Source organism: Penicillium cataractarum (genome assembly GCF_028827025.1).
Source record: "Penicillium cataractarum strain IBT 29864 chromosome Unknown utg000005l, whole genome shotgun sequence".
Classification (NCBI taxonomy): domain Eukaryota; kingdom Fungi; phylum Ascomycota; class Eurotiomycetes; order Eurotiales; family Aspergillaceae; genus Penicillium; species Penicillium cataractarum.
The window spans coordinates 1386098-1412467 of NW_026622741.1; the positions used below are offsets into that span (position 1 = coordinate 1386098).

General features: G+C 51.7%; 8 protein-coding genes across 8 annotated transcripts; 5 read left to right on the top strand and 3 right to left on the bottom strand.

Moving 5' to 3' along the window:
* Positions 1-1890: 1890 nt before the first annotated feature.
* On the top strand, positions 1891-3604 carry N7496_006209 (protein phosphatase regulator REG1; the record flags this gene model as incomplete). Its single annotated transcript, XM_056699138.1, has 2 exons — positions 1891-2513; positions 2593-3604. 2 exons carry the CDS (start codon positions 1891-1893, stop codon positions 3602-3604), a joined length of 1635 nt encoding a protein of 544 aa, XP_056554551.1.
* Positions 3605-4163: 559 nt separating this feature from the next.
* On the top strand, positions 4164-6443 carry N7496_006210 (ELMO/CED-12 family protein; the record flags this gene model as incomplete). The annotated part of the gene is made up of 3 exons (XM_056699139.1): positions 4164-4430; positions 4536-5913; positions 5992-6443. The coding sequence occupies 3 exons, from the start codon at positions 4164-4166 to the stop codon at positions 6441-6443; spliced, it is 2097 nt and encodes a 698-aa protein (XP_056554552.1).
* Positions 6444-6850: 407 nt separating this feature from the next.
* Positions 6851-9441, top strand: N7496_006211 (uncharacterized protein; the record flags this gene model as incomplete). Its single annotated transcript, XM_056699140.1, has 2 exons — positions 6851-7570; positions 7666-9441. The coding sequence occupies 2 exons, from the start codon at positions 6851-6853 to the stop codon at positions 9439-9441; spliced, it is 2496 nt and encodes an 831-aa protein (XP_056554553.1).
* Positions 9442-10076: 635 nt separating this feature from the next.
* N7496_006212 (uncharacterized protein) lies at positions 10077-11557 on the top strand (the record flags this gene model as incomplete). Its single annotated transcript, XM_056699141.1, has 4 exons — positions 10077-10316; positions 10388-10413; positions 10473-10489; positions 10554-11557. The coding sequence occupies 4 exons, from the start codon at positions 10077-10079 to the stop codon at positions 11555-11557; spliced, it is 1287 nt and encodes a 428-aa protein (XP_056554554.1).
* A 333-nt stretch (positions 11558-11890) lies between these two features.
* On the bottom strand, positions 11891-14429 carry N7496_006213 (dynamin-related GTPase DNM1; the record flags this gene model as incomplete). The annotated part of the gene is made up of 3 exons (XM_056699142.1): positions 11891-12205; positions 12272-14260; positions 14331-14429. The coding sequence occupies 3 exons, from the start codon at positions 14427-14429 to the stop codon at positions 11891-11893; spliced, it is 2403 nt and encodes an 800-aa protein (XP_056554555.1).
* Positions 14430-14994: 565 nt separating this feature from the next.
* On the bottom strand, positions 14995-17634 carry N7496_006214 (putative actin binding protein; the record flags this gene model as incomplete). Its single annotated transcript, XM_056699143.1, has 4 exons — positions 14995-15081; positions 15185-17107; positions 17175-17362; positions 17430-17634. The coding sequence occupies 4 exons, from the start codon at positions 17632-17634 to the stop codon at positions 14995-14997; spliced, it is 2403 nt and encodes an 800-aa protein (XP_056554556.1).
* Positions 17635-18957: 1323 nt separating this feature from the next.
* On the top strand, positions 18958-22164 carry N7496_006215 (uncharacterized protein; the record flags this gene model as incomplete). The annotated part of the gene is made up of 5 exons (XM_056699144.1): positions 18958-19335; positions 19401-20375; positions 20467-21587; positions 21673-21794; positions 21851-22164. The coding sequence occupies 5 exons, from the start codon at positions 18958-18960 to the stop codon at positions 22162-22164; spliced, it is 2910 nt and encodes a 969-aa protein (XP_056554557.1).
* A 650-nt stretch (positions 22165-22814) lies between these two features.
* Positions 22815-24638, bottom strand: N7496_006216 (uncharacterized protein; the record flags this gene model as incomplete). The annotated part of the gene is made up of 1 exon (XM_056699145.1): positions 22815-24638. The coding sequence occupies one exon, from the start codon at positions 24636-24638 to the stop codon at positions 22815-22817; it is 1824 nt and encodes a 607-aa protein (XP_056554558.1).
* Between the last annotated feature and the right edge of the window lie 1732 nt (positions 24639-26370).

A 26370-nucleotide genomic window follows, 5' to 3' on the forward strand; every position in this document is an offset into this window, starting at 1 on the left:
AGCTAAGTATGTAGTTCAGTCCCACGCACGCCCCGAGAGCCCTCTAATGCGCCCCTTAAACCGCCTCTTGACGCAACTAAGGGAGCTAATTCACTAGTGACCGAGGTTGATTTGATCCAACGAGCATTGTAGTATTGTAGGGATAAGTGAACAATAATAGTAACGTTAGTTACTGCAAGTAATCATGTTGTGTAGTCTCTCAACCCGACATTGTTTCTATATAATCTTGTATAGTTGCAACAACTTGCGGACGAGCCAGGTGGATCGTGCTGTGAGACGTGGATCTTTCGTCCCACTCACCGTCGTTTTCTGTGTCTCCCCCGGGTCTAGAGGGGAACCAGCCTGACAGGGTGGAGGGCAGCCATGTCCTACCCCAGTCCCGAACGGTGCTCAGACCCTACCTGTGGGTGCGGTGGCCCCCTCCTCGAGCTTCGAGGCCCATGGGGTGAAAGAGGGAGGAGATTTCACGTTATGTTATCGATATTACTCGTAATGAGTCTTGCCTTTCAAATCTGTTAGCCACCATAGTTGTATACCACGGGTACAATGGGGGCGGGTTACGATCATGATTATATCATTATATACTTTTTGTTATCATGTTAATGATTGCGATTATGATGCTACCCTATAGGACGATGTACTGTCGATCCAGAGGAAGAGATTATACTCTTCTCTCGTATTCCGCTATCAATACTAATCCGATTCACGGAGTGTATATATACTATATTTTGTATACACTTGACTATCACAAGTTGTTCAACTCCGAAACCTTCCTTTTCCCGTCATAGACGGCCCGAAAGTACCCAGGAAATCCAAAGTACGGAGGACCTTTGGGATCCGTGATCGTCCGAAAGTCCGACCGTTTGCCCCCCCTGGAAGCGTTGAGAATGAGCTCCACTGGATCGACTGGTGTAGCTGTTTTTTTGGGGGGAGGCCCACTTTCGAGGGGGGGGCTATCGTGCGGTCTAGCCTCGTATATACCGGTCGCTAACTCGCTCGGCGGGGGGAGTCTAGGACCAAAAGATACTTTGGAGAGGGGGCGAGTCCCCGTTCGTTTTGTAGCTCCATAGGCCATTCTCCTATGGTACATCTGTTAGTGTACTATTGTCCCTGGGAGTAGCTAGGAAACTGCAAATCATAGATCGGGACAGCATTCCGGACTACTGCGCCTTTGGTGGCGACTTGGTGTGTTCAGGCACTTTTTTTTACGCCTCGAAGAGAACGGAGGAAGTAGGGAAAGAGAGAAATAAAATAATATTATTATTATCGTCTGAGAGTCGAGGTTTAGGTTTGTTTCAAGGCGGTTATCGGATCCCATTGGAATGAGATTTCTGGCGCAACCAATCTCCAGCAAGACTATAAGTTCCTTCTGGGATTCCCAATCCGGCCTTCTTTTTGTGTCACCACTTTTTAGAGAGTTTCCTTGTTGTTCTCTTATACGGTCCTGTTTTCCCCCCTCCTTGAAGAACTCTCTGGACGGTTTAGACTTTATGTGGCTCTCTCTATCTGTTCATTAGTTGACGACTATCGGCAGTAGCCCATTCCCGTGGTTCATCCTTATCGAGACTCTCCTCCTCTCTCTTCCTCTCGCCTCCCCGCATCTTTGCTTTTTTTTACTTTTCTTAAATCATAAATCCTCCTCCCTTTTTCTTCCCCCCGGGGTTCAGACCCGCTCTCCGCCACCCTCCGCCAGTTTTTCCTCTCGCCTTCCCAACTCTTCCCATTCTGCCACTCTTTCTTCTCTTCTTTGTTCTTCTCTCGGTTGTTCTTCTCTCGGTTGTTCCAACCTCGATGTCTCGCCGCTAAGGATATCTTATTTCACCACCCCCCGGCCATCCCCATTCTCGCCCTCGCTATACCGAAGGATCCTATTTCTTTCGCAACGGGGAAATGACGGCGGTGCTGGCGACTCCCCGCGAACAGGCTTCGCAACAATTCGCCCGCGACCCCCTGCGGTCGCCCACTGCGCAGCGCTACTTCTTGGGCGACCACGGCATCTTGTCCAAATCACCGATGCAAAATGAATACTCGGCCCGGGAGTGCCCCAGTCCCGTAGCCTCCTCGACTCTCTCGTCCATGCCACCCTCGCCGAGCTTCACACAACCCGCCCATGATCAGCTTCCTTACACTCCGAATACCCTCAGCACACTCTCCCTGGATGACGACTTGATACTACCTTCCTACGATTCGGAAATCGAAAAGTTGACGGGTACCAAGGAGGTGGAGCAGGAGACGGATACGGTCAGTGACGCGTCGGCGGATGGTGCATCACATACCCCGGCATGGTGCCACACCCCGGCCGCAGATGATACCTCGGTGGAAGAGGAACCCTCTAGGCATGTGGACTATCTTTCCCACGAGTGGCGCGAAGAGGATATCTGGGCATCCTGGCGCTATGTCACTGCTCGCAAGGGATCCTATAGCAATGGTGTTCGTTTAGAGAACGCGTCGTGGAGGACATGGGCCAAAGCGAAGAATAACCTCGGGACCATTTCCCCTGAGACCCTGAATTGGTACGTTCCTATTCACAATGTCCCTCATCTCTCTCATCTGCAATCATGTGTCTCCAGGAACTGACTTTTTGCCCAATAGGTTGAAAGATTGCGATGTCACATGGCTCTATGGACCGCTTAAAACATCCAGCTCTTGTGATGCCATCGCATCGGATGCATCTCCACCTCCGAGTCGTCTGGATACTCCAAACTCCTACTTGGAACCAAAACCAATCCTAAAGAAGAAAACCATGTCAGAGACCATCCTTCAACGGTCGCTTTCCCAACACACTCTATTACAACATGCGGGTGCTATCCTCAAAGCCCAGGAAGCCGAGAACAACTGGTCGAGACCTTCTTTCCCCCGGTCCAACACCGACCTGGATCAGCTACACCATCGCACTGGAAGCTCTACCTACTCCCTAGGCGGCACACTCACCACATCGTCCTGGTCAGGACTAACGTCTCCCAGTGAGCGACGTCACATTCACTTCAATAACGAGGTCGTACAATGTATCGCCGTGGAAGTCAAGGAGGTTGACGAAGATGAAAGCTGGCCCCCTGCCTTTGACGAGGAGTCTTCATCGGATGACAGCGTCGTCATGATGCGACAGATCCCTGGCCGCGCCTCCGTCAGCAACCGAAGCACACCTCGCAACAGCTTCAGTAGTGACAGCAAAACCATTGCTCCTCTTCCGTCCACCACCCTCAAATACCGTGGCGATACTCCTGAACCACGAGAGAGTGTCTTCGACCGCTGGTCTACTTCCTCCCCATCTTCCACCTCCTCCAAATTATCCCCAACCCCTTCCGTGGAGACTCTCCGACCCCCTCGGCCATCGGCCAACTTCCTCCTCGACGACGAGGATGAAGACCCCTCGTTAGACTTTACCGGTCACTATACGCATCGGGATCAGCCGTGGTTCGTTCCCGAAGATGAAGACGAGCTTGCCGACCGGCCGCTCCGACTCACCGCATCGGGCATGTTCATGCCCTATGGCGAGGGCGAAGGGGAACCTGCCAGTAATGGTCTCTTGGGCCGAGTTGTGGACACGGTCAATACCGCGCGCGATATCGCTCATGTCATTTGGAACGTGGGCTGGCGCCGATGACCCTTGTCCGCTTCTCTTGGCGAATTGGAGCGCTGGCAGGTTTCCCAGCCCGTCGTCAGGAGAAGCACATCTTGACCAGCATAAGGGACGCCCTTTTTGTTTGGTATAATATGAAAATCACCTGCATAGATCTGCGGCGTCGGGCGCTGCAGACTTTCCGGAGTAAATGGTACGGACATGATGGACTGCTTTTTATAGATTCCCCCCAAGGGAGGAGGAAGAAGTTGGATTGGAAACACGAACCTCCTCCCTTATTGGATCCTTCATGTATGAATGAGATATGCAAATATTTAATTCCACCGGCTTGAAGCCGAGCTCAAAACAATACAAAATGAGTTCTATGAGCATTGTCTTTTTGTATTAGTACAATTAATAGAATAAATGAAATTGATCAGACGGTACAGTCGAGAGTTTATAGTTCGTAAGGAGTTCGTATGGTTCGACTCGAGCTCCAATCTCGACTTGCCCCACAACGCCCCTGATCCTCCCCCGAATCTCCACGCCTTTCTTCCCTTTCACAGACCCCAACACGCCCTGGGGGGAAGTTCCTACAACAACCATGGATACTGTCAATGTTGCCGAATTGGTGGAGCGTCTGGGGAGCGACGAAGATGCCGTGCGCAAAATGGCCGTCTTCAAGCTCCAGGGCAACATCGGCGACCCATCCTTCGCCGACATCTTTATTGTCGAGGGTGGATTGACGCGCCTGCGATACCTGACTCTACACGCAAGTGGAAATACTCTTGCGTACAGTCTTACCAGTTTCGCGCGCTTGCTTGAGGTCGACAAGGGTTGGGAGTGTGTTGATCAGGAGTTGGTTGAACGAGTAAGACCAACCCCCAGACCTTTGCGGTTACTTATGCTGTCTCTCATGGAGATCATCTCTCACTCTATTTTTGCCTACCTGCTAATCACTATCATGGTCGCATAGATTGTCGAATTGATTGTCACCCATCCCCTCGTTAACATCCTCCGCGGCGCCATGTCCATTCTCGTCTCCATTGTCTCACATCCACACACGGGGAGTCGCGCCTCCGAAGCAGACCTGTTCGGTTTCAGGGCCCTCAAACCAGCCATTGCTATCTATCCTCAGTTCTTGGAGATGCTGGTGAGTCGGCTGTCCTCGGCCGACCACGCGTTGTGCGCCAATGCGCTTCAGTTGATCAACTCCCTCATGCGCGACTCAATCACTTTCGACTCCGAGGCCGAGTGGCCCAAGTTTATTCAGAAACTGCAAGACCTCGGGGTGATCCGAGCGGTCTATGTTCTCATGCAGGACTCGGCTCTCCAAGATTTGGCACACCCGCTTCTCGAATTCCAATCGCTCACAAAGGTGCTTCTTCGCAAGTGGAGGGACATTCCCCTGAACCAAGAGAAACCGGAGCATCGCAGAGCCCTGAAGGGGATTTACCTGGCTAGCAACCCGACAAAGGGTGGCGTTGACGAGACCTCGGAAAATGGCGATGATACGCGGCGCTCCAAGCGACACCACCCAGACAAGTGGCGCCGATTGGGATTCGAGTCGGAGAGTCCTGCGGCTGAGTTCCACGAGGTGGGATTCTTGGGTATGATGGATTTGGCGGACTATGTTCGTAGCCACCAGGACGAGTTCCAAAAGATGCTCCTAGAGCAGTCCACCAAGCCAGCACGCCAACGGTGCCCGATTGCCCAGGCCTCGTTGGCCGTGACCTCTATCTTGTACGAACACTTTGAGGTGGACAAGTCTGAGATGGATGATTCAAAGAACTACATGATGTTGGAATCACGGTCCAACTTTGATAAGCTGTTCAAGCCTCTGCTTCTACACTGGACGCGATTGCATGTCGCAGGGTTACAGGCCTTTTTCCGCCTGTGGAAAGCCACTGCGGCGGAGTCTGAGGATCTGGACAAGCTTGTCGAGCTGGTTCGCATTTTGATCGAGTCTGTGGTAGGCGGTGCCGGTCGGACGAAGGATGTGCAGGATATCGAGGAGGAGTTGGCAAATTATGAGTACCATCGACTCCGAGAGCTGCAAATGGAGCTCCTCGAGCTCACTTATGAGGATGCATGGGGCCAGCACTTACGCCAAGTTCGCGATGAACTCCACCATGAAGCGCTGCAATTTGTCAAAGAGCAGCGTATTCGATGCCTACTTCAAGGCGCCTGGTTCTCCATGGAGCCTTCCTCCAAGACGGAGACGGGGGCTGCTGCTCGGTCCACTGCCTCGCATCAATATGTTCAATTGTCTCATAACCGGCGGTATCTTCACTTTGGGGAGTTTGATTCGGTGGGCGATCGAGCCCCCGAGCTAGATGCTTTACCAGAAAAGAGTGAGTTATCGCATTCCTTATTTCCCCATCATTTGTCAATCTCCAGCGATGAGGTGACATGCTAACGTTTACTTTTAGTTGATCTGTCCACCGTCTCGTCTGTAGTCTCCAATGTTTCTACTACTCCCGACCATGCCTCCTCGGCCACTGTGAAAACTGCACCCCGCCAGGCTTCCACCAAAATTACCATTCATGGCTATGCGCAATCATCAACAGGCCATTCCAAGAGTCACACTCATACACGAACGGGCAGCAAGTCCACTGGGAAGGAAGTGGTTCTTCTGACTCTCCGACCGGCTTCCCACAGTGTGGCATCCGAGTGGTTGGACGGCCTCCTGATGCTTCTCAACCAGCAACCTATCACATCCGAGACGACCAAGCTCATTGATCTTGTTGGCAACTATGGACTGAAGATTCGACTGCTGAATGTTCGATTTGACGATGCTACCTTTGCGGGTGAAGCCCCTCCAGTGCCCGTGCGGGATGGACTGGACGAGGATTACTACTATGATGTCTTTGGAGGCGCATAGCCAAGGCTCAGGTTATTCCCTAATTTCCTGCGCCTTTTTGTTCTTTCTTTCTTTTTCTTGTCATTGTCTCATGATGTTGGAACCCTGTCGATATACCTATACCCACTGTGGCCGGATGTGTAAGAGTACACTATGAACCTTGGAACTGGAGTTGTGTCTTTGAGCGTGAAAAGGTATCATAGTATCAGGCTGTTTAATATGAAATATTACGGAAATAATAATTGCATAAATGGACTACAATTGGAATTGGAATTGTTTTTATAGTAAGTACGGAGTACATAAATCTCATTTGACCGTAGCTGATAGCTGATACGCAGTGGACCCCGGCGCTTGGCGTCATAAGCTTATCGGACGCGCAGCACTTCCTTCTGCGCTTTCGTCTCCTCTTCTCCCCCGGGCCCCCCATCATGGACGGTCGTCCATCCAAGAGACAACGCCGATCCACCCATTCAGAGGAAGATCCACAAAGGAAACTAAAATCCAGATCTCCTTCCCTCGGCCCGTCAACTTCCAGCTCCGTCGCGTTGTCATCACGCCCCAAATCCAAGAATCTTCGAACGCGCTCCAGTCAATCCAAACTCACACGAGCTCCATCCTCATCAGTCTCGCCAAAGAAACCAAGCTCATCCCCTCAGACAACCAAATCGAAATCCCTTCATACCTTTTTCCAACCTGCAACGGAAGCACAGCGATGGTCCACGCAGAAATTCGAGGCGAAACGCCCGCTCGCTGCTACCCCGGAGACGACCCTTGACGCCGATATAATCGAAGACGACTATGATTCCTACGATGAGATATTTACCCAACACCTGGCGGCGGGAGGAAAGTCAGATACGCACATTGACTCGCCCGTTGCCCGTGGTCCTACCAAGACAAAACGAGCTGCGCCGAAGAAGACGACAACGTCACGAACAAAAGGTCATGCTTCTAAGCGCTTTGTAATGCCACCGGAGTCTACGAATGGACCTCATCGACAATCGCCAGCTCCGGCTTCGTTGGGAGTTGATCAACGACCGTGGGCGCAGCGATACGGCCCGTCGAATTTGGATGAGATAGCTGTTCATAAAAGGAAGGTCTCGGATGTGCAGAAATGGTTGGAGGATGCTTTTGCAGGGAGACGGAAAGAGGTTAGTGTGCTCTCTCAAGGCTGTACCGGGATATTCCAATGCCCGGTGCGGGCGAGACTATCCATTGAGAATGTTTCACTAACACTATGGAGCAGAGGTTACTCGTGTTGCGTGGCCCAGCAGGCAGCGGCAAGACTACCACCATCACACTTCTTTCCGAAGCCCTTGACTTCGACTTGATTGAATGGCGAAACCCATCAGTCTCAGAGTTCTCTGCGCAAGAGTACGTCTCTGTGAGCACTCACTTTGAAGAGTTTCTTGGCCGTGGCGATCGATTCGGAGGTCTGGATCTCGAAGACACCGTAGAGGCTAAGGAGGGCCGTGATGCACATCCTCGAAGCCAGCGCGTGCTTCTCATTGAAGAGTTCCCGACGATACTCAACCGGAATTCTTCTAGTCTGGCTGCTTTTCGGACCTCTTTGCAGCGCTATCTTGCTGCATCCACTGAGCAATCATTAGGTGGGTGGATGCACCCGCCTATTGTGATGATCGTCTCGGAAACGCTGCTTAGCTCTGCATCATCTATTTCCGATAACTTGACTGTGCATCGGTTACTCGGGCCTACATTGTATAATCACGTTGGCACGACCATCATCGATTTCAATAGTATTGCACCGACATTCATGCAGAAAGCCCTGCGACTGGTGCTTGAAAAAGAGGCCCAGACTTCTCGGCGATCCCGAGTCCCTGGATCCGCGGTTTTGGATAAGATTGCCGAGATTGGAGACATACGCAGTGCCCTCTCTGCCCTTGAGTTTCTCTGTCTGAAAGGCGACCAAGCAGGGAAATGGAGCGGAAGTCTCTCCAAAACTAAAAAGTCACGGGGTGGATCTACCCTGACAGCGATGGAGCAAGAGTCTCTTGAGATGATCTCGCAGCGAGAAGCGAGTCTCGGGATGTTCCATGCTGTGGGCAAAATTGTCTATAATAAACGCTTAGATTCCAGTCTAATGCCCAGTGATGTCCCAATTCCCCCTTCACCACCGGACCACCTGTCTCATCAACGTCGTGTCAAGGTCTCACAGGTTGCAGTCAACGACCTACTTGATGAGACGGGCACCGACGTCTCGACATTCATCTATGCGTTACATGAGAATTATCCACAGTCCTGCGACAGTGACTTCTTCACAGATAGTTTCAATGAGTGTATTGAAGCGCTATCTGATTGCGATATCCTCAGCGCCGATCCCAGGCCCTCTCATGGTGCAAGGACGGGTGTTGGAGTTGGTGCCACTCCTTTCAATGCTGGTGTCGATATGCTCCGACAGGATGAGATCAGCTTTCAAGTTGCGGCTCGAGGGCTTTTGTTTGCTCTCCCGTATCCCGTTAACAGGAAAAAGGCGTCTGTGAGCGGCCGAAAAGCGAGGGATCCCTATCGGATGCTATACCCGGCTTCGCTGCGATTATGGAGGAGGACAGAGGAGATTGAGGGTCTCATTGACTCGTGTTTGAAACACCTGCTAGACCCTACCGGAAATTCACGCCTCCTTTCCCGTGGCTCGGGCGCTGCTGCTGAGTCTGCCGGTGTCAAGTCCTGGAAAAATCTTCGACTTGGATACTCGGCAGTGGATAAGAATGACAGTTCCCTGCAGTCAGCTGTGACTATGATGTCGCGACAAGATGCACTACTCCATCACTTGCCTTATATGGCTCAGATCCGCCGTAAGGAGCCCGACGGGTGGCATCTCAACCAAATTACTAGCATCCAGGAGGGACGTCTGGACGAGGAAATAGATGACGATGACGATGAACTCACGTCGACGTCGTCCCGGTCTCGAGACAAAGCCAACGTGAATGCACTTGCGCCTCCGGTGCCTGCACTAGATGAAGAGAAGCTGATTCTCAGTGACGATGATATTGTTGACGACTGAGCCGCCCCGATGTCAACTGTATATGAAGACGAATCTTGATATGAAATATGACCACCATTTCTAATCTGTTTTCGTGGAGACGAGTGTCGGTTAGCCATAAAATTGTTTAGTGCTAGATATCCCCATTCAAGGAATCGGTCGCATGGAGATAGCCTGTATACCTCTGAAACGCCGCTATAGTTGATCGATGTGTAAGGAAGTCTCATACCTACCACATTACCTCGCAGAAATTGTTCAAACCCACATAGTAGTGTACTCACCAATAAATCGAGGGTAGTCAGTCTATTGAGTAAGTTTAAGGTTAATAACCATAACTTGACGAACTAATTCATCTGCGGTTGGCCCAAAAAGGAAATCGAGTAAACGCCGCTCCGCCGATCTCGCCTTCCCTCCGCTTTTATTCTGACCACGTCACCTTCTGCAGGCCATTGGGATCCTGACCACCCTGCAACGACCAGCTAATTCCGAGTCCGACCGAGTACCACCGTGGAAAGAAACGCAGGCTGGTTCTGAAACAATCCACGAACCCCTCCGAACCCCCGACGCGCCGAGCAGGGGATTGCGGAGCAGGTCCCCTCACGCGAGCCGCTCGTTTTCTCCACGCCCACCACGACTGACCTCGGGGTCCACTCAAGATGATCAATGATACCGACTCCGTGAAGCGGAGACCGGATACCTACACGATTCCACGAGTTGGTGCCAATGGACACGCAAATGGGTTTACGGCTGTCAAGCCGGCGCTCACGTCGGACACCATAAAGCCCAAGACGAAGAAGGATTCAGGAATGGTCGCGGCGGTGGCGCATGCGACGGTGCCCTCTTGGGCCAACATGTTGTTGATGGCTTCGCTCATCTTTGGAGGATGCTGCACAAATGTGAGTCCATGGTGGAATATGTGGCCATGGATGCGATCTCGATGGCAGCCGATAGCTGACATCTTGCTCAGGTCTTTGCCCTCGAAGCCATCATCAAGTAAGTGTATCCCGCGGATACAAATGAAACCCTAGACTGACATGACTTTCGCGCTCTAGAGAGCAACCTACAGCCGGTATGATTCAATTGAATGGCCCGTTTCTCAAGTACTCGCTTTTATCTAAACTAACCCCGCGCAGGTCCCTTGATCACATTCGCCCAGTTCATTCTGTGCGCCTTCTTTACACTTCCACATTTCCTTTCCCTCTCGGCCGGCCCCGGTGCCTTGTTCATGAGCCCTCGAGCGATCCCGCTCCGCTCATGGATGGTCTATACCGCGTACTTTGTGTCGGTCAATCTTTTGAACAATTGGGCCTTTGCCTATAAGATCTCGGTCCCGCTTCATATCATTCTCCGATCCGGTGGTCCGGTGGCTTCCATGCTCGTTGGATACGCATATAACGGAAGGAGGTACTCTCGCGGCCAAATTCTCGCTGTGGCCTTGCTTACAGCCGGCGTCGCCGCCGCGGCGCTTGCCGATGCGCAGGCCAAGGGCCAGTCGATCGAGATAGGAACCGATAGTGACGTGACATTGATGACCACGGCCACTGGATTCAGTATTCTTGCCTTGGCTATGATTCTGTCCGCGTTCCAGGGAATCTACGCAGACCGACTATATGGCACATATGGCCGTGATCACTGGAAGGAGGCTCTGTTCTACTCGCACACCCTCTCGCTACCTTTGTTCTTGACCAGCTATCCGCAGCTACTATCACAGTGGCGTGTCGTGGCATCTACTCCTTCGCTGCTTTCAACACTGTCTGCTCGAAATGTTAGCGAAACTTCATCCAGCATTTTGACCAACAATATTTTCTCGATAATGGCGGCTGCTCAGAAGCACCAATCGATTGCACCTGTTCTCGACAAGATTCCGATCCAGGTGGCTTACCTGCTTATGAATGCCCTGACGCAGTACGTCTGCATTCGGGGAGTCCACCTGTTGTCTGCCAAATCTTCTTCCCTGACTGTTACTGTGGTTTTGAATATCCGCAAGCTTGTCTCGTTGCTACTTTCGATCTACCTGTTCGGCAATGATTTGGCATCCGGTGTCCTTGTCGGAGCGGTTTTGGTCACCGTTGGCGGTGGTCTGTATGGATTCGAGGGAGCACGATTGAGGAAGACCAGCTTGAAGAAGACCCAGTGAGGTACTGCTGGATCAAAAGCAGCATGGACATCCCAAAGTCAATTCTGACTAGCATAGCAGCCCGCTCTAGTGCCATTCATATACCTACACTAGACTATATAGATATTCAGCATACGAAGCGGTAGGATCAAAAGGGCTAGAAGAGAAGATGATCCTCGGAATAAAAAAGAAGAGAGCCATGAGTATATCAAGAGCACATGTGCATCAAAGGCCCAATATAATTGTACATCCACATAACTTGAGAGGAAAATGAGAAGAAAAAAGAAAGCGGCCACATCGCGATAATCAAACAAGGTGCAAGATCTTTCCACCATAAAAGCATCCTTCTCAGGTCTATAGCACCTCGCCCACAATCTTGGCAGCTTCTTTGTAAGTCTCCAAGAGTCGCTCACACTTCTCCCGCTCAGCCTTGATGCCGTCATCCTCGTACAACAGTTCGCCAAAGAGATCCTCCTTGTAGAGCTCGCTGACTAGTCGGTTCTGCACAACGTCCTTGCTGTGGTTGACTAGTAGATGCATGATAGCCTTAGGCACTTGGTCGGCGATGGTCTCTCGCACGATATTGAAGTAAGAAGAAATCAGACGACGAATCAACTCGGTCTCGAGGATCTCGCGATCTGTTAGGGTTGGCTCTGCGTTTTCATGAGGCTAGAGGAGAGGGCGGAACCAGTCAGTCAAGGGTCCAGATAGGAATTAGGGAGGGTGAACACTCACGAAAGCAGAAATATCCCCGCCATACTCGCTTGGGGGTGCTGGGTATTCTTCAGAGGGCATAACGGGTGACCGAACCTCCGGACGACGAAGGCTCTGGCTAATGCTTGGCTCGCTGTGATGGGTCACGGGTCGCGTCAGGGCCGACTGAGATGACGGCGCGGGACTGGGAATGCCGCCTTCTTTGCCAAAGAAGTAGTTCAAAAACGAATCACGAGTAGTGTGCGATGCACCAAATCCGGCCGCGTGGTTGGCATGAGAGCCATTCAAAGTAGCAGCAATGCCATTCTCGGCGACCCGTCCAACATGAGGGGACATGCTTCGTGCGCCTTTAGTAGATTGGTTCCGGATGGGAAGGTTGTGAGACTTGGATTCAGCGTGTGCGTCCTCGTCATCAGGTGTGCCGGCAGTACCGTTAGCCGATCCAAGCTCCTTCAGTCGTCGCTTCTCACGCTTGCGCTTTTCCTCGGCGAGAATAGCCTTTCGCTCTTCCTCCTGTCGGTTCTGAATGATGGAATGCATGGCCGCTGCGGCACCGGGGAAGTTAGGGTGGTTGGTGTTGATGTAGGCTCTCTGGATGGAGATGAGAGATTCCACATAGCCAGAGCAGGGGCCTAGCCTCTCGCGGAGAAGGTCAGACACGACTTCGATGAGCTTGCCCTGGAGTCGGGGGAACCGCAGGAGCTCCTGTGAGCCACAAGTGTGGCAGATCTTGATGAGCTCCTCATATACCAGTTCGACACACCGCTGGGCAGGTGCCTCTAGAAGTTTGATCTGCGGCTTAACTAGCAGATCAAAGGCCAGCTCAGGCACGAACAAACTGGGTCGGGGACCTGTTGAGTTGCGGATGGCAGTTCTGATGTCCGAGACTGTCAAGTTGTGTGTGGGGTCAATCGTCTCCAAAGAGTTTCCAAAGACCTCGTTGAAGATATAGTAGATTCGGGCACCGCCGCAGAGCTCCTTGGTTGAGATCTCAGAAGAGGTACCGTCGATGGATGAGATAAATGATGAGGCAAAGCGGGTCATGAGCTGCAGGATGAGAGAGCCGCGATGTTCCTTTCCGCTGAACTGCTTGTTACCGTAGCTTGCCAACTCCTGTTGAGTCTGGCCCATCAGCGTATTGAGACGTGCCTTGATATCTGGCAGGCGATCCCGAATATGCGCCATCAAAGTGGAGTTCAAGGTCTTCGCCAGGAACTGTGTGCCGCATCGGTTGGCCATGTTTCGATACGCTGGGTGGTGACGGAAGAAATCCGCTTCAGCGCGCAAAGCCTCCGAAAGTGATTTCCCAGATTGGATGTCTTGCTGCGAGCGGTTGACAACACCGATGAAGCCCAGCTTCAAAGGGTAAACGCGACCAGACAGAATATCCATGGCGTTGGTCCCATGATCCATCAGGTCCAATTTAGATAGAACTCCGATTGTCCTTCGGCCCATGGGGTCCACTTGGCGGGCTAGCTTAAGCGCCTCCGAGTTGACCAAGTCGACATTGGCAGGAGACACGGCGAGAATGATACTGTTCGGCTTGGCGATATATTCCAAAATGAGAGTCCGGGTCTGCTTCTCGATATCGGAAGGCTGGTCACCAATGGGCACCTTGGTCAAGCCTGGCAAATCCACCAAGGTCAAATTCAAGACGTGAGGGGAGAAGATCTTCAGGTTGATCGGCTGTCGGTTGATGCCCTTGTTGCTACCAGCAATGCGCGCCGTCTCTGCCTCAATCTCCTGCTTCACCATCAAGAAATCATCGAACTTGCGACCAGGGAGGTGGTGAAACTCTGCCCATTCATTTTGGCCAGCCACGCTGGCGGGGGTGTGCGGGACATGGACCTCGTCATGTTCGGGCCTATCGGGGCGCTCGCTGGGGATGTTGATGAGTTGGAGGATCAAGGGACGCCGAGTAACGATTCCACTACCGCGTGGTAAGAAGTCTCGTCCCACGATGTTCTCCAGGACGGACGACTTGCCAGACGATTGAGAACCGACCACGACCTAGGGAATCCGTTAGCTCTGCGACGCGACTTGGACGTGTCTATGATCGTAGCAAGTGCTCATCACTTACAATTTGAGGCAAATCGAGGGAATCATTGCCAATAGTGTTGAACACCAAGTCCTGGAGCTTATTCACGGTGACCAGCAGGTCATCGCCCAACGACGCCATTTTGGCAGAACGGCAGGCCGATATCCACAAAGGTCAAGGGCAGCGGCTCACAAAAGAGGGGGAGGATATCGGCAGACTGAGACTGCCCTCGAGGTTGTAAACGAAGATCTCTCTCACGGAGCCGGGCACGGAATCGGCCTCGGGCCAGCACTTGTTTATGGGCGCTTTTGCATGGCACGTGATCTGGACTACAGGCGGACGGAGATTATGTAAGTGGTGCATGACGTCGGAGGAGCTCGCCTTTCCACGGCTCGAACACTCGCCATTGCAGTAGTTAAGTGGTCTTGGATTATGATTATTTTACGATTTGTGATGCTAGATTGCTACTATACATAGATATAACACTGAGCCTCACTACAAAGACATTGGATCAAATGCAGTCAACATGCATCATATTGGCAAAGACTAAAAAGGGACATGGATAGCATCCCCAGGTTGGTTGTTGCAGTAAAAAAAGATATTCAAGGCTGTTTTATATACACGCGCTCGCTTAGAATTTGCATGAGCTGAAAGACATCCGGCTAGCTACTTAGGTAGCCGCGTATGACGCCAGACACGGGGAGGCTCATTTGTCCAGCTCGACATAGTTCGCCGGGAAGAGTCCGCGGGCTCCATGGTACTCTCCAAGCCACCAGTCGTCGTCGGGGAACTCCTGATATCTGAATTAGCATTCGGCAAAAAAAGGAGATGTGAAGCAAGATCTCATCATAGGAAAACGTAGGGGAAGAGAGGGAAGGGGGAGAAGCAACACATACCACATTGACGATCTTTGCTCCCTCGGGGAAGCTGAGCTCGTTATCCTCCGCGGCCTCATAGTCATAAAGCGCAGTTGCAGTCGGGTGATGAGATCCTCCATCGGCTGCTCCTGCGTCCTGCACGGGGGCCGCTACAGGCTCCGGCTCCGGCTCTGACACGGGTTCTGGAACATGGTGAGCAGCAGCGGCGGCGGCAGTATCATCATGATCACCATCCTGGACAATCTCAACGTAGTTGCCAGGGAATAGGCCCCGTTCGCCACGGACGTTAACTCCCAACCACCAGTCCTTGTCAACCATCTCGATCTCAGTCACCTCTTCCCCTTCACGAAGCTCGATTTCGTTATCTTCTGCTTTCTCGTAGTCGAACTGAACGATGGCTCGGATGCCAGCGGCAGATTGCTCTCCAACAGTGGGCTCGACGATAGCTTCGGCAGCAGCCCGACCAATATCATGATGCGTATCGTCCTCCAAATCATTCTCATCCGGGACAGCCTCCTGGAGGCTCTGAATGGGCATGGCAGGGGGTGGGGAGTGCTGTTCTTCATGAGCATCGGCCACGCTGCGACCCACGGGCATTGCTACACGGATAGGAGAGCTCTCTCTAACAGGAGGGGTGGGAGGAGTTGGGGAACGCGGCTGCGGTGGCGGCGTAGGCAGCACTTGCTGAGCCTCGGGCACGGGCTCCGGCTCCGTCTCGGACTCGGCCTCAGGCGCGGGTTCATTTTGTTGAGTGGTCAACCCAGGCAGGGGAACTGGGCGACTAACTTGGGGAACTGGTGGCGCAGTTTCGACAGCAGCGAATTGGCTACGGATGTCGTGAACGTGAGATGGCGGCTCCGTCTCGGCTACCTGGGGCTCGGAAGGTTCAGAGGCCTTGACATCTGCGGCCCGAGACGAATCAGATGCATCTTGAACTGTCTGCACGGTGGCCCATGACTTGCCGGTATATGAGCTCTTCCACTCGCCCTGGCCACTGGTCTGGCTTTGGATGGGTTGCGGGTTCGGTTCCGCCGCAGGAATCGCTCCTCCACGCTCCTTGGCCTTTCGCTCGGCCCACAGCTGGGCAGGAGTCTTGCCGCCTTGGTCTGCAAAGGTTCGACTGGCGCTGCCAATCTGCGCGGGGGCATTGGCAGTCGAGGCACCCAAGCCCACAGGGAGAGGTGGCTTTGTGCCAGGGAACGATGGGCCGGAGCCAAACTTGTTGGCAACCTTGGGCTTTGGAAGATCCGTGAGGCGCCCAGCAGCCTGGTTCGAGGCCGGCCGCTCGGGCAACGTTGTCGGCTCGTTGCGAGGTGCCGGGCTGGGAATAGCTCCCGTATCCGTAGTCTCGTCGGGCTTCTGCGCTCTAGCCCGAATGGCAGCGATGTCAACCTTGCCAATCGGCTCATACGATCCTTTCACCGGAGCAGGTCGGTCGTCCTTCAGCTGTCCAGATTCGGCTGCTTGTTTCCGAATGGCCGCAATGTCGACCTTACCGATGGGCTGGTAACCTCCTCGAACGACATCACCCTGGTCTTGGGTGGCCGGCGGGGGCACCGGACGGGCCGGGGTTTGGTTCTCTGACTTCAATTGCTGCAGATTCACTCGAGTAGGTTGATAGGCGGGCTTGACCTTCTCGAGCTGCGTGCGAGTCACTGGTGGAGCATCGGGACCCCAGCCATCATCATCCACTTTGGCGGAGGAGGCAGAAGGGATGGTGCGGGCGATCGGAGTCGGGGCAATCCCACCAGATCGGGTGGGGGTGAATACTGGTTTGCTGGCAACCGGGGGTCGAGGGCCAGTCGAAGTGGACGTGGTCGAGGCAACGGGTGTCTGCGACTCGGCTGAGTACTTGGCGCCCGAGGAGTCTGCCACTCTTTGAACGATGCCTGCGGGGGAGAGGTCGCCATCAGCTCGAGCTGTGACCTGGACATGGTACCCCTGGACCAGTAATTCGCGTCAGTACAGACATACGAAGCCACGTAAGAAATATAAGAGGTTCTCTCACGTGTAGGAATTTGGAAACGGTCGCAAGGTGACTGGTAAAATAACCCTTTGTCCGTTCCGGTACGCCTTCGCCACACCATGCGATGAGAACGTTCTTGGGCAACCCCGTGTTCGGATCTGTCACCTTCACGTAGGCAAATTGCACCCGGCCTTCGGAGAATTCCTCGATGAGATCTTCCAATTCACCATCTGTAGGCTAATTGTCAGCGCCAAATCCAGTTTCCTCGACAGACTGGGAGGAGAAGAGGGAACCGACCTCCTGAGCTCTGGACCTTCAAAACACTCTCCTTGTTACCCGCATCTTGTTGGAAGGCATTGACAAGCGGAGTTGAAACGGAGAAGACTGCCCAGTGGCCATAGGTTGGTGATGCGGCAGCACCAGTAGGAAGCGATGCGTTGACGACCGACTGGTAGCTTTTCGATATCGACGGACCGTTGGTGGAGAGGTTCAGGGAGGCCATGTTTTCTGGCGGATATGGGCGGCAATGAAGAGAGGGCTACCACGTAGGATAAAATATTAGCTAGATGCGCATTTCAACGTGTGTATTTGGTCGAGGAAATGGGTGCTCCGGGGTCGAAGGCAGAGCGGATGGTGCGGTGGTGTGGAGAGCAGCTAAAGGCCACGAGGAGAATAGAGTTGACGTAGGCGGCGAGGAGGGGGATGTTTTGTTTAGAGGGAGGAGGGGGGGATTTCCAGACTCACGGTGAGGGGAGAGAATGCCACCTGGGAATACTCGAGGTTTGAATTGAGAATCGGAGATATTGGGGAAGAAGATAAGAAGGAAGCTAGTCACAGGAAGGGTAGGGATGAAAGGTAGGAAGGTCTGGAGAGAAGGTGGAGATGTTTTGGGGGGGGGGGGGGGGGGGGGGAGGAAGTGAGAAAGGCGGGCGGTGTTTTTGGGGGAGGAAAGAATGACGGTCGCCTAGGAAGAAAGTAGACCATCGAGGTCCCACTTTTGAGCTCTTCGAGGTTTAGTGCCGGGCTTGGAGCTTGTAGATTTACTTTAATCCAGTAGTTACTGAATGGGTACTGGTATGTTATACAGTATATCTATTGATTCAAGCTTATTAGCAGTACTCATAGGATCGGTAATAACATGCTATATCCGGAGCAGTCATGGGGGGATAGCTTGATCGCTATGACGTTAAAGATCTAGATCGATGGTCTAATGAAGTCTATAGTAGTCTATCGTACGGTACGATAGGTAGGGTCATTAAATTATTGACTTATATAGTCCGTTAGTATGGATGTTAGTATAGAATAGTATTTCCTCTATCGGGTCTAATGATAACGTTAATATAGATAACTCTAGTTTCAACCAGTCCAATACATCTCTTGTACAAAGTATTATAGTAGCACCTCACTTGTACAGCAAAAAGCATATCTTCCAAAGTACAATAAGAGAAGAATATCTCGTTAGGCTCCACTGCATAATCCCAATCGGATCCAACTCTCTCGTACATATTCTATTACTCAATAGTAATCGGCCCCTCTGCCCCTGCCCGTCTCACCGGTGGATCAGCATAGGCATCTTCTCCGCCTTTACCCAAAAAAAATTCTAGATACGCCAACATTATTCTTATCCTTAATAAACCAAAGCTTCCTCTCTTTCTCATAATGATCGGATAGATTCCCAGAGGCTCTACCTCCCCTCCTTCGAATCCCCCCATTCCTGCCTCATCGCCCTAATCTATCTGCCGTCCACGAAGCTCTTTAACCTCTGGTCCCAGGACCAACCCTCCGCCCCCCTCCACGCTCCTGGTGCCACAGCCCCTCGACCATCATGGGGTTCTCCGATTCCGACAAGTCCAGTCCAAATCTCAATCCTAACGTTAACGAGCGCCCGGATGGGTTCTCCCTTGAGGACTCCGGCGAGGAGGACTCTACTGGCTTCATGACCCATGAAACCCCAGAGGATCCTCAGGACTCGGCAGCGGATATCTTACCACGAGATCTTCAGCAGAAGACGGCCACATATGACTACGCCTATGAGAAGTCCATGAGCCACGCCGAGGCGAAACTATTCTATCAGCATCACCAGTTGTCGTCGGCGTCGAAGGGGATACCCCGGCTAGCCCCATACCCGCAGGACGCCCAGCGGTCGCCGACGTGTACGAGTCCAAGGGGACGACGACCACCGGCACCAGTCCATTGCAACAGAGTCAGGCGACACGGGAATCTTCGATCGCGGGTGAACCTGAATGGCACCTTGGATCCTCGTTACAGCACGACGAGGCCGGCGGAGCAGCACTTCAGGCTCAAAACAGTCAGTTGGCCGCAGATCTCTCCGCACGAAGCCACGCTATGCCCCTAGGTGGAGCTCATCCCTCTCACGGATCATATCTCAACGCGACGCCAGCCGCGGAGGGAATCCATGGGTTAGGTCTGGGGATTGGATTGTCCCAGGGCGCAACTGGGTTTGCGCCTGGAGGCGATGCCGTCACGTCTGAACTGAACGCCATCTACTGCAAGATCAAAAATCTGCTAGACCGGCGGTCCAAATACATGGCGCTGTCCCTTCAACGACCTGGCGACGACCCAAGGAATGAACAGGATTGGGAGATTTACCCTCCACCCCCCGAGCCCGCCTGGGACGAGGGCAAGGCGTACCAGCCTGGTAATGTCGGGGGTCCCTCCGATCTGGTAGGCAAGAAACGAAAAATGGGCGAGGACATTGGTGAAGACTTTGACATGACGGAACTGGAGCCCCTTCCAAAACAATCCTCCTGGACATACCGCCTCGATGGCAGCAGCGTCTATCAAGTATATGAATCAGAGACTGCCGCAGATGAACAGAAACCCGTGGTGCAAATCCCCTCTCTGCGTGACTTCTACATGGATCTGGATGCAGTGGTCGATGTTTCCACCGACGGCCCGACCAAAAGCTTTGCATTCAAACGTCTGTCGTATCTGGAGGGCAAATTCCAACTATATGCATTGCTCAATGAGTATCAAGAGATCGCAGACAGCAAAAAGGTGCCGCATCGAGACTTCTACAACGTCCGCAAAGTGGACACTCACGTCCACCATTCGGCCTGCATGAACCAGAAACATCTCCTTCGTTTCATCAAAAGCAAAATGCGCAAATCTCCCGACGAAGTAGTCCTCTTTCGAGATGGAAAGCATCTCACACTGCGCGAGGTCTTCGAAAGTATCAACTTGACTGCCTACGACCTGAGTATTGATACCCTTGATATGCATGTAAGGCCCCCCTTGAACCCGCCCCTATTCCTTCTAGCCCAACCTTGAAAGGCTGTGTATGATATCTTGTCGTACTGATCGAAGTTTACAGGCACACACCGATTCATTCCACCGGTTCGACAAATTCAACCTCAAATATAATCCAGTTGGAGAATCCCGCCTTCGTGAGATCTTTTTGAAGACCGATAACTATATTAAGGGTCGGTATTTGGCGGAAATAACCAAAGAAGTGATCTCTGATTTGGAGTCCAGCAAGTATCAAATGGTTGAGTGGAGAATCTCGATCTATGGACGATCCATCCAAGAATGGGACAAGCTTGCTGCCTGGGTGGTAGATAACAAGCTGTTTTCTCCCAACGTTCGATGGCTGATTCAGGTTCCTCGTCTGTACGACGTGTACAAATCAAGCGGGATGATGGAGAACTTCGAACAAGTCATCACCAACGTGTTCCAGCCGTTGTTCGAAGTGACCAAGGACCCCTCCAGTCATCCCAAGCTTCATGTCTTCCTACAACGTGTGGTTGGATTTGATAGTGTCGATGATGAGAGCAAGGCGGAACGTCGGTTCTACCGCAAGTATCCCATTCCCCGCGAATGGAACACTAAGCAAAACCCGCCTTACAGCTATTGGATCTACTTCATGTTTGCCAATATTGCGTCTCTCAACAACTGGCGGCAGCGTCGAGGATTCAACACCTTCGTCCTTCGGCCGCATTGCGGTGAGGCCGGCGACCCCGATCATTTGGCCGTTGGCTTCTTGTGCTGCCACAGCATCAGCCATGGTATCCTGCTGCGAAAAGTGCCTCTGCTGCAATATTTGTACTACCTGGACCAGATCGGCATTGCAATGTCGCCTCTGAGTAACAACGCCTTATTCCTGACCTATGACAAGAACCCCTGTGCCAGCTTCTTCAAGCGAGGTCTCAATGTGTCCTTGTCCACCGATGATCCTTTGCAATTTGCTTTCACCAAAGAGCCTCTGATTGAAGAATACTCGGTAGCTGCCCAGATCTACAAGTTCAGCGCCGTCGATATGTGCGAGCTTGCGAAGCACTCCGTCGATCAAAGTGGATTTGAGCTGTCTTTGAAAAGGAGATGGTTGGGCTCGGACTGTGGTCTTCCTGGTGTGGCTGGGAATAATGTGGCTAAGAGCAATGTGCCCGACATTCGAGAGGCATTCCGGCATGAGACTCTGCTGGCAGAACGTTCCCTGTAAGCTCAATCCCACATCTGGAATGATGCATGATGCGACAAGCGCACCGTCCTTGTTGAAAGAATACTGACCGGATGGTACTAGGATCGAGCGCTATTCTCAAGGTCCAGGCACGGATGAGCGAAATGCTCTTGCTCCCGGTTTACTCCATACTGCCAATCAGGCATCTGTGAAGCCTACATACTCGCCATCATCCAAGAATAGCGGTACGACCCTAGTCTAACGTCGCTCACTGGTTGGTGGCCCAACTCACATTCAATAGTCACTTCCGAAACGGCTCCTGGAAAACAATCAGTGTTCTTGGGCCAAGGACAGAGCCCGCGTCTACCCGCTGATTCCATTGGTCATCCCCGTTCGGAACCACAAGGTACCGCTCAAGGTATGCCGACCTCATCGGCAACCCACGGACTCTCGTCACCCCATCTTGCGAGAAGTGAATCGGCCACATCTCTTGGTGGCAACACTGCCACTGGCACGAGCCCGGATGGTCTACCCGAACAGACGATCTTCCCAGGCATCGTTCATGAAACGGTTCGAAGAGGAAGTATGCTCGCTCAAGCCGCCTGTGATGAGTAGAGGCATTGACTAAATGTTACTAAATAGGACGATGAATACATTCTTATGTCCTCTGTTACGAGAATGTCAGGCGTCCCGAGTCATGGTCTTTTCAGATCTATTCGGACGTCCAAGCTATATATACAGGGTCTTTAGCCTCATCACGGAACGACAGCCACCGCGGTCGTTGTGGAACAGGTACATGGAATAGGTACAATAGGAAGGGCTACTGGCACATTGAATACATGATCAATATCTTAATCTTAGATGTAATGATAAATCATGTCATATGGATATTCGTAGCTCTACTTTCTCACAGCATGCACGTAGACGCTAGGCCTTCTAATTTTATCATTCACATCTCGAAGAGATGTACCAATTTTGAAAACATTTTATGTAATCAATGCAATCGAGCAAGATCTAAAAGGAAAATAGGAACCTTGCAAGGTGAGCTTTGCAACGAAGGGGGCGACGACAGAGGATAGTATACGAAGTTAGCGGGTACGGTTTGCCAACAGGACTTGAACAAATTACCATATGTTTCACTTTGGAGCAGTAAAAATACTAGCCAGAATTACACCAAGAAACAGAAAATGAGAAGAAAAATGACAAGGAAGGAACAGAAGTCCTTTCTCCGATACCAACGGACCAATCCATATTCGAAGGCGTATTCAAATCGCCCAGCTCCCTCTCCGCTCCGGGACCCCCCAGGCTTCAAGGCTTGGTTCATCTTCTACCATGTTCGGCTGCTGGCGGGCCCATTCGTGGATATAGAGACGCAAGGCCTTCCATCGAACACACCCAACTGCCAGATTGTCAAGCGGTGCTACGACATAGCCCTGAGCATCAGCACAAAGATCATCTCGCCGCAGATCTTCAAGGGGGATTCCCGAAATCTTGCTAAGCTCAAAGTCATAATACCGGGCAACGCATGGATACCCTAGAGACAAATAATTGTAAATCTGCGTCACGAAGCCATCGTGGAATTCACCATCGATTTTTCTTCTTGGACCACTCATGCCTTGGGACTGCTTGCCCCTTGGATCTCTCGAGTCCGTATGGGACTCCAATGAGGAATTGGGCGTAAAGGTGAATTCTTCACACTCAATCATAGGGGTCATGATCCCAGTCATTAATTGCGATCCTCGCTCAAAACCCTCGTCTTTACGGCATGTGCCCATCCAAAGACCTGCTCCGCGCCCCTCTTCAGGTTGGTCTCCTGCACACCAGAGACCGCCGCAGTCATTACAGAGGCCCTGTTGCCCCTGGGTATTGGTCTCGGACGGGGAGTCCTCGCAAAGAGTTCCATCCGGGGACAAACTTTGTGGTAGAACTAGGTCGACACCTAGCATTGGGGGACTTGGCCCACGATTTTTGGAGGCCGCATTATGACTGGGAGACGAGAAGTCCAGGTTTTTGGAGGACACCATGACCCGAAATCGTTGTTCCGCCTCCTCCTTATGCTGACGCATATACTCAAGCTCCCAGGAAAGGTCTGCCGAGGATTGCCGACGGGACTTGATATGGTGTGGCTGGGGATAGATCAGATACTCGTCATCTTCTGAATCACCACCTTCCTCATCAATAGCAAAATGGTCCACTGGCTGGTAGACTTGCTCGTTTGGAAAGGCAGCAAGTGCCTGCTCTTTCAGCTCTTTCTGTGCCGATCGAGCCGCCAGAGACAACAGATACCCAGAAAATTCGCTGGGGCGACTTTCCCGGTTCAATTGACCGTTTTTCCGGGACTGTACTAGCTTCACCGATGACTTCTGGGGAGGTAAGGATGGTGTTTCACAGGATGTATCTGAGCTTTCACTGCTATTTGATGGGATTGACGGGAGATCTGGGACTCGAAAGGAATGTCTTCTGGTTTCATGGCGACGAAGCAAGTTTGCATACGAGAACCTAGACTCTGGGACGTCGAATGAGGCGCTGCGAGGGGGAGTCAGACGAGAGGTAGGGCCTGGCCGATCTCCTAGGTATTCCAAGCCAGCTTTTGCAGGACCAAAGTTGACAAACTGTCGATGAGAAGGGTTGTCCGTTGCCCCCTTGACCGAGCGATGTTCAGTTTCGAGGAGCTCGGGCTTGAATCGTCTCGGTCTAGAACCAGTGACGCCTTGGTTACTAGCTTTGCTAGTCTCAATGGGCTGTGGTAAAAATCTCCGGGGAGGATTGTCGGGTCGGTGGAGTTGTTGCTCCACGGAGTTGTTCACCTCATTTCGGAGGCTTCCGGGTCGATAGGATTGACGGTCATCTGACAAGTTATTTTGTGTCTGGACGCTCCGAGAGGATGTCTCTATCGGCTGTGCCAGGAATCTTCGCGGCCGCTGGTGGGGGGTGTCTCCCTGCTGGGTTCTCGTTTCGATGATTTGCTGTCGAGCTACCTCCGGTGAAAGGGGGGTTTCTTTGTGATCATTATCGAGGCTGACGGTAAAAGACGACGGGGATGGGGCCCGGGCTGGTTGAAACTGGGTCGCGGAAGACTGAGGGCCCATTTTCGACGACCACTGCGCAACCCGGCACCACTAGCACCATGCTCTTAGTATTGGGATCGATTGGTAGGAGATGGCATGATTTGGATGACCGTCTGCCCATTCATCGGTGAGAGGCGCTGGTAATGTTGGCTTGGTCGAAGAAATAGGGCGTGGTGCGATGACAGGAGTGGGAAGCGGGCGCAACTTGGTGTAATAACGGGGACTGGATCGATATGATAGCGACCAAGGATAACTTTCCAAGAGACGACGCCACGTAGAACTGTTGAGAAGCAGAGGAATTCGCACCAAAGCCAACAGTCGTAGCTCTCCCTGGCTCCCTCTGCAGGTGTAAAGTCACAAGAGATGTAACGGTTTAAAGAGAGGCCTGCAGAGGCTGTTTGGGTAGGGGGGCTGTTTGACAACCTTGGGAAGCTTAGGTGGAGGAGGGAAGTGGAACTGGAAGAGGGGCTCGGTGTAAGTTCCTCCGTCCAATGATGTAAGAGAGATAAGGTGGGTCAGGTGATAATCTAGTGATCCGATCCAGCGCTCTTTCTATAATACACTAGTATATACGAAGCGACTTATTTTCTTTTCTTTAAGGGTTCAATTCATTATCCCCTTCACCGTCGCGGGAGGGACAATTAGCGCGGTTTACTAGTGTGTTGTATTAACACGTTATAATTAGCTAACTATCGTAACATACCGGTAATCAGAATTTAGTGTATTAATATAACCTAATTAGGCACTACATGGAATTCATCCCAACAAGGCCCTTTCAAACATAGAGCTACATTACCACAATCTAGGCAACCAGATCTTGTTCGGTTAGCGCGTTCGCCCCTTTTGCCCTTCTGTCTCTTATATTGACACCAAACACAAGTCTTTCGTGTATTGAAGTGAATTCGCTGGTGGTTTTGCTGGTGGTTTTGCTGGTGGTTTTGCTGGTGGTTTTGCTGGTGGTTTTGCTGGTGGTTTTGCTGGTGGTTTTGCTGGTGGTTTTGCTGGTGGTTTTGCTGGTGGTTTTGCTAGTGGTTTTGCTGTTTTGGTATTGGTCTCGGTGGTAGAGCAAAGATAAAGAGCTCTTAGTAGAGCTTCTGGCGGAAACCTAAGTGGGTAGGTAACCTACTACCTTATTGCTTCTTATAGAGATATTGAAGACGCCACGCATTAACAATGGCAGCGTCAATAAAGAAGAACAGAAGAGGTAACCAATTACACTCGCTTCGTTGATGGGTCTTATAGGTAGCTCGGTACTGATTTGCAATATCTACACCACCCATATAGTGATTATAGTCGTTAATAGCAGTAGGAATCTCGAGCTCCTTTATAACCTCATCACTAAAAGGAAGACGCGTAACTATTACGTTAGTAGAGGTTATTAATGGCCGCTTCCGCTTAGTAGGGATAAATAGCTCTGGCGAATAGATAGTAGATAGTAGTAATACTATATTATTATCCTACTATATAATACTATATTATTATCCTACTATATAAGATAGAGAACCCCCTAAGCTTTAGATCTATATAAAGTACCCTATTAGATTGTCTTTATATAGTCCTTTAGCTTAATAAGCTAAGAGGGTATCCCACTACGTGGGCGTATAGTACTATATACACTATATCGTAGATCTCTAAGCTTTTTAAAAAGGGCGACCGACGTAAAGTAATTATCTATATAGATAATATACTTTGCTAGCGTATTAGCTATTAAAATAGCTATAAGATCGCCAGTTGAATTAGCTAGGGGATCGCT